The 10,709-nt window shown below is 34.9% G+C and overlaps 1 protein-coding gene across 1 annotated transcript; it reads left to right on the top strand.

The window, feature by feature from the left end:
• Window positions 1-7,641: 7,641 nt before the first annotated feature.
• LOC122089471 (putative MO25-like protein At5g47540) lies at window positions 7,642-10,295 on the top strand (the record flags this gene model as incomplete). Its single annotated transcript, XM_042659227.1, is given in 4 exon segments — window positions 7,642-8,447; window positions 9,371-9,532; window positions 9,750-9,868; window positions 10,221-10,295. Coding segments are annotated over 4 exon segments (476 nt in total), but the record flags the coding sequence as incomplete, so codon positions are not given.
• Window positions 10,296-10,709: the final 414 nt, after the last annotated feature.

Below are 10,709 nucleotides of genomic sequence, written 5' to 3'. Positions count from 1 at the left end.
GCAGTTATTCAACAAAGATGGCAGCTACATACCTTCTTCATCAACATAGCATTAACCCATTCTCTACACAAGCCTTTAAGCTTTTGGAGAACACTTAGAAAACTTCTCATCCATCCTAAATTTAAAATCTTTTCTGGAAAGTACTTCATAATGGGTTATCCATTAGGACATAACTAAGCCACTACCTTACTTTAAATCCTACTTTTGGCATGTTTTGTTCTCTTGTTCTTTCTCTAAAAGTTAAGGACTGAGAGAATCCAAGCCTTTGATTTTGTTCATTATTTTATTGACCTCATACATGAGTGCCTCACTAGGAAAGATTGAACTGAATATTTACATGTCGACCTTTTCTATTAATGTTTATTTTATATTGCATGCTAGGAATGCAAATATTTTTTAATCTCAAAAACCAACTCTAATGGCATTATGATAAGTAGTTCTAGATGGGTTTCTGGTCTTCATATTCTATCCTTATCAGCCAATGGATCTTTATGTTGAGCCCATAACACTCCAATGCTCATCATATCTGCATAAAGTTTTAACTCAACTTCTAAGAAGCAGGATGGGCTTATGTCTTTTTTTATAAAAACAAAATAATTGACACTTGTGTAGACTTTGGGGTTGCAAGAAGTCCACAAGAAGCCGAGGCAAGACGAATTCATCAACAAGAAATCAACAGGTCAATGTTGATGAGAAGAGAATCCATAGAAACATGGACAGACTGCAGAGCTGATGAGATGGTTTTCAAGGGAAGGCCATGATTAATATTGGCCTTGGGAACTATTTTCCTTTCTTTTGGATGCATTTTCATCTTTAGAACAATTTAAACATGTGACACATTCATCCAAAATTTCAAATTCACCCGAAAAAAAAAAAAAAAAAACATATGACACTTGTAAAGTAGGATAGATCTCTTATTAGAATGGTTCATTAACTAATCTAATTATGCCAAGTCAGCCAAGATGAATAAATATAGTGAAACTGTAACAGAGCATGTTGAATAATATGTTTTGATGTTTTCAATTTACTTCTATTTTCATAGCAAAAAATGATAATTTGCAGGATTGGAATACATATTGTTAGAACATGGATGTTGAAAGATGTAACATAGGAAATTGAAATGAAGGGAAGTGAAAAATTTCAAGCCTAAAAATGAAACTTTTGTAATGATTAACTGACGTGATTGTATAAATAACCATTTAAATTTCTTACCATATTTAGTAACTATACTTTTAGATGTAGTTTTTTTATTTTACTTCTCAAACCCAAGGGATGTAGATGCAAAGTAAAGTGAAAATAATCAAATATGGAATGATTTGAAGTTAGTCACAAGTGACAATTATGTAGGGTAACGATTACAAAAGTTTCTTTATTAAGTTTGAAATTTTCATTTTCCCTTCAATTTTCCTTACAATCAGATGGAGCATTTGAGGGAAAAATGCATCATATGAAATAATATTGCATGGTATTAGCAGTGATTTCCCATTGATTGTGACTTATGCCTAAATTTTCTTTCTAATAGTGTGTATTTTGATCATTAAAAAAAGGGAAATTGTTTATTAAAATCTTGCAATCAGATGGAGCCTTTTGTAGGGAATAATGTGTATTTTGAAATTGAGTTGTTTGTTGTTCTGGTTTGGTTTTATAAAAATCTTTAATATTGGTTTGCATGGTTTCGATTTGGCCAAACAAGAATTCGGAATTGATCAAACAAACCTGAACCGAAAACTCGATAAACAATTGATAAAACAATAGTTTTATAATATATTTATTTAAATAATTAATCATTGGGTAACGAACTTAGTTTAAGGTGATAATGAAGTTTATATAAATTATGGCAAGAGAATGCTACCTCCTGACGCAAGTACATCTCAGCGGGCGCTGCCAATGTGCGAGCATCCTCAGTGCAAGGTAACACGATTTTTGACATCCACTATGTCTAATTGTTTACGTCAAGAGATATTGTTCTTTCTTCCATAAATTATATTCATATTGATAATCGACAAAAGACTGATGATAGACCAATAACTATAACCAAACCAGACCGCCAGCTAATTGCCATCAATTTGGATTTTAAGAACTGATTAGTTAAATGGTTGGTTTTGGTCCAGACCAATATGTGCCAAGTGGCTAGTCAGCTCACAAAAACCAATTGATTGACACCCATATTTGGCAACCCAAACCTTCAAATTTCGGTCTCCGTGGCATGTGATGTGATGTGACAATTTCCAACCATGGGGCAAAAAGGGTCCAGCTTGGATTGGTTCTAGGTAAATTTTAAAGTCAATCTTATGAGAAAAATTTGTGGTGTATTGCTAATTTGTATTTGCAAGTGTTCTTATTCTTGAGTCTTGGTTATGCTTTTTGATGTTATTTTATCATTATGTATAAACTTTGTCCATTGCAACCTCAAACGATAGGGGGAGAAAGAGGTGGGGAGAAGGGAGAGGGGGGAGGGGGTTCATCAGAATCATCCGACCATTCAATCGTCGATGAATGAAAACATTGTCCAATACTGACTAGATTAAAATTTTGTTAGTAGATAGCGAATTGGAGGGTTTATTTGTAACTAAAATTGGATGCCAAGTGGATAATTACATGGAGAAAAAAAATGTTACTAGATTCTAGTGAAATTGCATTTGGTGGGTATTGTTTTCAAGGGAAGGTGTTTGTTGCAAGGTTATGTAGCATTGCGTGGGGGTTAATGGGAGCACATAGACATGCATCCAAGGAGAGGGATAAGGTGTTCATTTCATTAATCCATATGAGAGGATGTATAGGGCGTTGCTGGATAGGATTTTTTTATCTTTTCTCAATTTTAAAATTTATGAAAAAAGTCTTTCAAGCTATCAGGTACACTACCACCTCTCTCTCTCTCTCTCTCTCTCTCTCTCTCTCCATTGCATGAAATAACCTTGTCGCCCTCATATATAAGAAAGTGTTTCATTGCACCTCATGGTCTGCTCTTCTATGCCATTAACCCAAAGAACCCTCTCCCTGAACTTATATTTAACCACTTTTTTCGTTTGTTGTAGATTTAGTTTCTAAAAAAATAAAAAGATTTAATTTTGCACATGAGCACCCTTTTTCATATGTTAGGTAATAAATTGTAATTTTCCATTTGTAAAGTCATTGTCATGCCCACCCATGTCCATAGAATTATTGCTTGTAAATAGAAAAGAAAAGTGGAGCTAACGCTTGTGGTAGGAATTTCTCCATATACCCCAGTCGAGGGATGGCTCTCTGTTCCTTGGGTTTTATGCAGAGGAGTCGTATCCCAATTTAAATACCAACAATAACTATATGGCATATCAAATAGTTTTAAATTTGAGGGATTGGTATTTTTAAACCCATTGAAATTTGCTGCATGGTAAACATAACTTCTAAAATTCAGTCTATGAGAAATTGAATAGTGTTTGTTGGAATACCATAGGCATGCATAGACATATATAAGATGCATGATAAATGATCATACATTAGAGAGTTTTTAATTGAAAGGAAAAGGAAGCATGCGCCCCTTTAGCTGGGAAAACGCTGAGTTATTGTTTGTTTGTTTTGGAAAGGAAGCATATGCAGCCCTTGTGTATTTTTTTTTTTTTTTTTGGTAGAATGTTGATAGAATCCTTGAGTAGAGTCTGATATACCTTCTCATATAATAAACAATAGGGCTCAAATTAACATTTTCTCTCCTATTATGACCATATGGGTCTCATGTGGACTGGATATGAATGATATAACTTTAAGAAAATTACATTGCCACCCCTGAACTTTGATCATAAATCAACGCCCTCCCCTATGTTTTCAAGACTGACACGAACACCCCCTGCAGGTTTGAAAAATAACAAATACACCTACACCATTAGTCTACCCTGTTAAGTGATGATATGATAGTTAGTTATTTTCATAAATGACCAAAATACCCCCCTTCATTAAGGTTCTGCTAGAAAAGAACAAAGACCAACAATTTAAGTTTGAAACCGCGGCAACATCCGCATCCTACAACTCACCCTCATATTTCTCCCATTTTTTTCTCTCCTCCGGTTGCCACGAGATTTAACTCCCTCACCTTACTGCTAATTTGGTCAGCAAGATCACAGTTGGAGCGGACATTAGAGAGCACATGATCGGAATCTACATTAAGGATTCCAGAACTTCGACAGATTTATGAAGATTAAGGAGACGGTCATAGCTCCTACATCTGTAAGCTTGTGAATCTGCTCTAGGGCTTCTAAGCTCCCAAAATTTACAGAAGACACTCTGTTCTCTTGAACTTTTCCGTAGTTGAAGAGGATCTATTCGCCGAAGACTGCCTCTTTTCTCAAGCCCAGATCCCATTACCGATACCCGACTGCTCCATGCTAAATTCCATTTAAGAGAGAGAGAGAGGTTTCAAGATCGGGATTAACGTATAACGCGAAGGATGAAGAATGTAGAGTCAAAATTTAATTTGCCGGAATCAACATATTTCGATTCTCAAACACTGCAATCAATGTGATTGAAAGCAATATAGGAGACAATGTTTTCCTTACCTGTGAATTCTCAAAAAGAATCTGGGCTATGGGCCCTTGAGTTTAACAGTAGAGTTTTTCCATTTCTCTTCTTTCAGTGAATTAATAATTTTTTTTTTTTTTAATTAATTAATTTAGGCATTATCTCAAAGAAGGACTTGGGTCATTTCTTTAATGTGTTCACAATAACATGCTATTTTACGTGGATGCATAGGAACATGGTTTCTTTGGGATCACAACATCCAAACACTCTTGATGTAATAAAACAGGTGAACAATTGGCTATTTTTGTCTCAATGGTGAGATATATCCTTCTCCCAAGATAATTAGATCAGACCCGCCTCCTAATGGAAAATAATCCTCTGTTTTTCTTATCCCTGTTTTTCCTTGTTTTGCTACCTGCAGAACACGACACGTGGACAACTTTAAGATCAACGCACCGGATGTAATAATCCTCACCCAACCTTGACCGATGGATCATCTGTTGTCCACGTGTCGTGTTCTGCAGGTAGCAAAACAAGGAAAAACAGGGATGAGAAAAACAGAGGATTTTGATCCCCTCCTAATGGGATCGTTCAACCTTTCTTTGTACATGATAATGTTTTGATTATCATTGTAGGTTCTAATTGGTCTCTTAAAATATCAGGATGGGCAACTGCCCTTTTCTCTCAAAACCAACGCTTATTTCTACTTGCCAACTATGTAATGACAGGAGAGGCTTTTAAGGCAAAGGTCCATGAAGATTTCTGATCAAGATTGAAGAAGCTATCAGGCAGGAATGGGTGGTGCATGCGATTTGGACAGCCTTGGAGGATTTTGAAAAGCTAATGAACCTTAACCATTTTTTGATACGGCCGTGGGCCACTATTCCCCGTAGGATTGAACTGGATAATTACTTATCTAACTTAATTTTTTGTGTAAAAAAAGGAAAACAATCTAGTTAATCTTGTGAAGGTTATGCCCTATAAGGCAATGGTGGACTAGTTTCTTTATAAAACCTAATCAATATGTAAGTAATTTTTTTTCTTTTTCGAATAAAAAATAAATTCAAGAGAAAATGGGATTAAAAAAAGGGGGGAAAACGGAAGGGGAATTGAGGGACCATGGTCGGAGTTTGGTTTGGAACTCTGATTTAGAGGTATATGGTTCAAGGGTTGATGAAATGTTAGAAAAATCTTTGGATTTGGGGATCGATTACATACAAAAATTGCATCTTTATGAGTTTGCTTCTTTGTTTCCTTAGAGCATACATTGTTCATCCTCACATCTTAGAGATCTCACCACCACTCTATAGCTTGCAGCTTTGACTTTTGGTTTAGAGTTTCTGATCTTCGATATAAGTTCTAACAAATGAACAACAAGGGTGATCTTCAATCCTATCCCTTCTTGTACCCAATATATATATATATATATATCTCCCTCTCTTTGTGTGATTGCAATTTCTTCATTAGTGCCTCTGCTCTGTGCTTCCTTGAAACCCTAGGTCAGGGTTGTCCAATGCAATTGGAAGCCTCGGATTCTAAGGTTGAGACTAGATTTGTCTGAAACATTAAATCATAGGGCTGAGAACAAATTGGGGATTCTTATGTTGAAGATGACTAAAAAGGTAAAATAGTCATTTTCAGTTTTTTTTTTTAATTTAATATTTGAGGTGAGGGTATAATAGTAAATTAATAACTAAAAAAAGACTAGTAGTGTGGATGTGCTTGTCATTCTTCAAACCTGTAGTGGGTGTTCGTGTCATTCTCAAAAATACATGAAAATACATTAATTTATGGCAAAAGTTCAAGAGACAGCAGTCTAATTTTTTCTATAATTTTTTAAACCCTCGTTTATGTAGTGTGCAGATTCCTTCTTACGCTATAGTCTTGGAAACCCTTCCTTTCGAATTTAACCTAAAAATTTGATATAGGTAATCCAAAATTCAAAACCTCTCTTTCCAATCCAAGGGCTTGTAGGAAATTTCCAAATGTGTAGTAACCTTTTTGGAGCAGTATTGTTTATGGAAATAGAATATAATTTTATGGAATGAGATTATGACGTTACACTATTATAACAGTTGTATTTTTCCTAAAATACGCTGTAGTCAGTACTCTGTACTAGACCACCCCTCCTTATTCCCTAAGCTTTCTATATAAAAAAATAAAAATAAATAAAAAAAACTCGCAAGTTTAGATTTGTGGGATATATAAATGCATAGTTTGTTTACGTGAAAAAGAGATATAAATGGATAATTGAAAATTTTAATTCAATTCTTATTTATATCTATTTAGAGGTATTAAACTATGTTTGATAGTCATTTAGTTCCAGAAATGATATTTGTTGTAAAAAATAAAATTTACAGTTTTTGTGTCAAAATGCCGTTTTAAAACAAAACAAAATAGTGTTTGATGAATCTGTTTCAGGAACAATTACCTTACTTGTTCTCTTTTTTTTTGGAATGAAACTAAAATGATTGAACAAATTTTTGTTATTCCATCATTTTATGTTTCTAGTATTTTTTTTTCTCTTTTCATTCCAAAAAGATCGAAAACCACCAAGATGACACTAAACGCTTTATTCCGTTTGTTCCCATAAAACTGAAAAACGTCAGAAATGTTATTCTGGATAACTACCACACGTAGCTTAGTATCAGTCATAATGTATTTGAATTCGAATTTGAATAATTCAGTAACAATTATCCAATCTAAATTGATAATCAATTATAATACAAATCAATAATTAACGACCTTAAAAATTATTGACGTTTTTGTTATCAAAAAAAAAAAAAAAGTGGAAGAAAGAAAGATCCGATGTAGGGAATACTAGCCTTTGGGGCTTATAGGATGACACACAAAAGCATCTTCAATGCACAACGAGGGATAACATGGTCTTTCAAAAACCCAAGGCAATTAAGATATATGAATTAAAAGCAAATCATATCTAAGGGAGGAAGGTCCGAGTTACAATATCCAAATTTAATCATATCTAATTCATATCCGATCAGTTTACATCTATAATTTATTACCGTTTATCTTTAATCTGAATTTGTTTTAGGGTAAAATTACCAAAAAAGAGGAGAAGAAACTATAGAGAGAGGGAGAGAGAGAGAGAGAGAGAGAGAGAGAGAGAGAATATTCAAGTACCCAAAAAACGCTACCCAACCACAGAAAGCCTGCCGCAGGAAACCTTTAATATTTGGAGACATTTTTTTTTCCTGGTAAAATATTTGGAGACCTCACAAGTTCCGTTTTGCATGTCTCTGTCTTTCATTCTCTGCAGTCTCTATCCCTCCCTCCCCAGTTGTGCTTCAAAGTTGAAACCAATAACAGAAAAGTGATAAGGGTTTACCTCCTTTTTTCATTTTGGGATTGGTTTTCCACTTCTGTAATCGTTTTTTTGGTCATTTCTCGAATTGGTTGGTGGAAGTGAGTATTAGGGTATAGTAGAAATTCAAAAGGGGAGAAATTATCAATTTCCATTTTTTTCCGAATGACTAAAAATACCGATTTCGAGCTTTGAAAGAGACAATTTTTTTTTGTTTTCATTTTTTAACGTTTATGGGTCTGTTGGGTCTTCATTTATTGGGGAGCAGGCGAAACCGTGCTTCGGATCCCTTTCCTCTTCTTCTGGACCTCTAGTAATTCACTGGAAAAGCAAAAGCAGAGTCAGTTGCGAGAAGAGTAGGGAAGGGAGAACGGGGGAGTTATCATCAACTCCTCAATCCTCATCCTAACAATAATCGTTGAACAACCCTGAACCAGGGAGAGACAGATTCGATTATCTGTATCTGGGTTTCCAAACCAGAGCTACATCGCTCCGAGCAGTCCTGCCGAAGAAAATGAAGGGTCTTTTCAAGTCCAAGCCCCGGACACCCGCGGACATCGTTCGCCAGACCCGTGAACTCCTTATTTTTGCTGAACGCAACGGGAATATCCGTGAAGACAAGCGTCTGGAGAAGGTAAGATTGACTACTTCGGTTGATTTTCCTATTTTATTTTATTTTTTCCTGGTAATCAAGTTTGATCCCCCCCATGATAAAGATTCAACACTTCATCCAGAAGGAAGGTTTGGGTATGATTTGGGTATCTGCCATTTGAATTTCTGGGTTTAGAATTTGACCCTTCGAACTTGAAAATGAGGTAGTTGGCATGATGGATTCCATTGATTTCATTTCATTCTTACTTGTAAGATCAAAATTAATATGGTCTATCGCGATATCACTGTGGTCTATCTATTCTGCTTCAATCCTGTTCATAATGCATGCTTCCTCTTTTCTTTTTCAGAATGTAAGGTGAGCTTTCTTTGACTTTTTTGTAATGGTGAAATTTCAATCTGCTGAAGATGTCTTGTCGGGAACTGTGGGAAGTTTCCTTTTGAAAATTAGGCTATAGGGTACTTGGCTAATGTGATAATTTAGAGTCACTATAATCGTCTACAAAGTGGTATTTCTATCATCTAGCATATTTTATTTTATTTTATTTTATTTATTTTTTTTTTTTTGGGGGGGGGTGGTGGTGGGTTTAATATCTCCTAGAATATTGTAGTGCCTACTTAAGTGTATCTATGTCGCTGCGTTTATGAGTTTGAATGCTTTACTGGATAAATACTAACATAAAATTGTTTCTATGAAAAAGCAAAACTCTTTTAGGTAGTTTAAGTCATTCAGATTATTTGTTTGAAAAACATCTTGCCAAGGCAACTCCACAAGGTTAGAGGCTAGTTGGGCTATTTCTTTAATTGTTATTGTATTTTTGGTGCCTTATGGATAAGGCTCTCATTTATAACATTTATGCCAAGTACATGTTCAAACACCATGCTATCTTAGATAATTGTCTAATGCTGTTCTAGACTGATTCATGTTAACATTCTGCTCTTCTACAGATGGCCGAGTTAAGTAAACTTATCCGGGAGTTAAAGTCAATTCTTTATGGCAACAGTGAGTCGGAGCCAGTCCCAGAAGCTTGTACTCAGTTGACTCAAGAGTTTTTCAGAGGGGACACACTACGTCTTCTCATTACCTGCCTTCCAAAATTGACCTTGGAGGTAACCATGATTAAATGTTATACCTGAAAATAAAGTAAATTTTATTTCTGTAGTTTTTGTTGATGTATTTCAAACATTATGATGATTTAGTAATACTTGAGAAATTTTGTTTATTTGAGTGTTAGATTCAAATAATGTAGATGCTGTAATGGAAAACTTCTTTTATAAATTATGTTCCGTTATTAATTTCCTTTTAAACTGTAATCATGTAATGCAGACTCGTAAAGATGCCACACAAGTGGTTGCGAATTTGCAAAGGCAACAAGTCCAGTCCCGGTTGATTGCTTCTGATTACTTGGAAGCACATAAAGATCTTTTGGATATTTTGATTTTAGGGTAAGCTACTGTTCAGATCCTAAATATGTCGTAATAGTGGAGTTAGCTGGGTCCTGAAAGCATGGTTCAAAATATCCTAAACATGTTGACAAATTTCTCTTGTTTTTAAGGGTGATGATACAAAAAAAATTGTGGAATACAAAGAATTCCGGAGTTTCAGTATAATTTATGTAGAATTTTGATAAAAACCGAAAATATCATGATCCAAAATCTTTTAGAGTTTCAATCATTGTGGAACTTTGTGGAAGTTCTATTTATGCGAATCATCTTTTATGCTTATTAAAGAGGTACACACTACTCAGGAGAGCTTATGATCAATTGTATAAGAACCGTCATTTGTTGTCTTATTTAGGTATGAAAACGCAGACATGGCTTTACATTATGGTGCAATGTTGAGAGAATGCATACGACATCAGAGCATTGCAAGGTAAGCATTATTTACGTGGTTGATTAATCATTTCTAATTAGGTTTCCATGCCTTGAGGTTTTGGAATTTTTTTTTGGAAGTTGGATGGTTCCTACCTTGGATGATAATCGATTTTTGAGATTGTTGTTTAGGTAAAGTTTTTTTTATGCAGGAGCATTTCCATGGATTGACTTGAACCCGTTTGGGAACCAAGACTGAGAATCGGGTCCAAATTTGGGTCTTTGGCGAGTAGGATATTTTAGGATTTGGAATTTTTTTAATTTGGGTAGGTTAAGTAGGAGATAGTAGTTTCCTATTTGGAATTGGTTTCTAGTTTTAGTAGTTTAAAGTGTGTGTGTGCTGTAACTGTGTTAGTTATTCAGGTTGAAGATGGAATAAAATTGAGTTTTGTGTGGCTGGTGCAGTGTGATCTCC

Source organism: Macadamia integrifolia, chromosome 9, assembly GCF_013358625.1.
Source record: "Macadamia integrifolia cultivar HAES 741 chromosome 9, SCU_Mint_v3, whole genome shotgun sequence".
Classification (NCBI taxonomy): domain Eukaryota; kingdom Viridiplantae; phylum Streptophyta; class Magnoliopsida; order Proteales; family Proteaceae; genus Macadamia; species Macadamia integrifolia.
The sequence above is the reverse complement of the archived record's forward strand: the minus strand, read 5'-3'. Positions and strand labels throughout refer to the sequence as shown.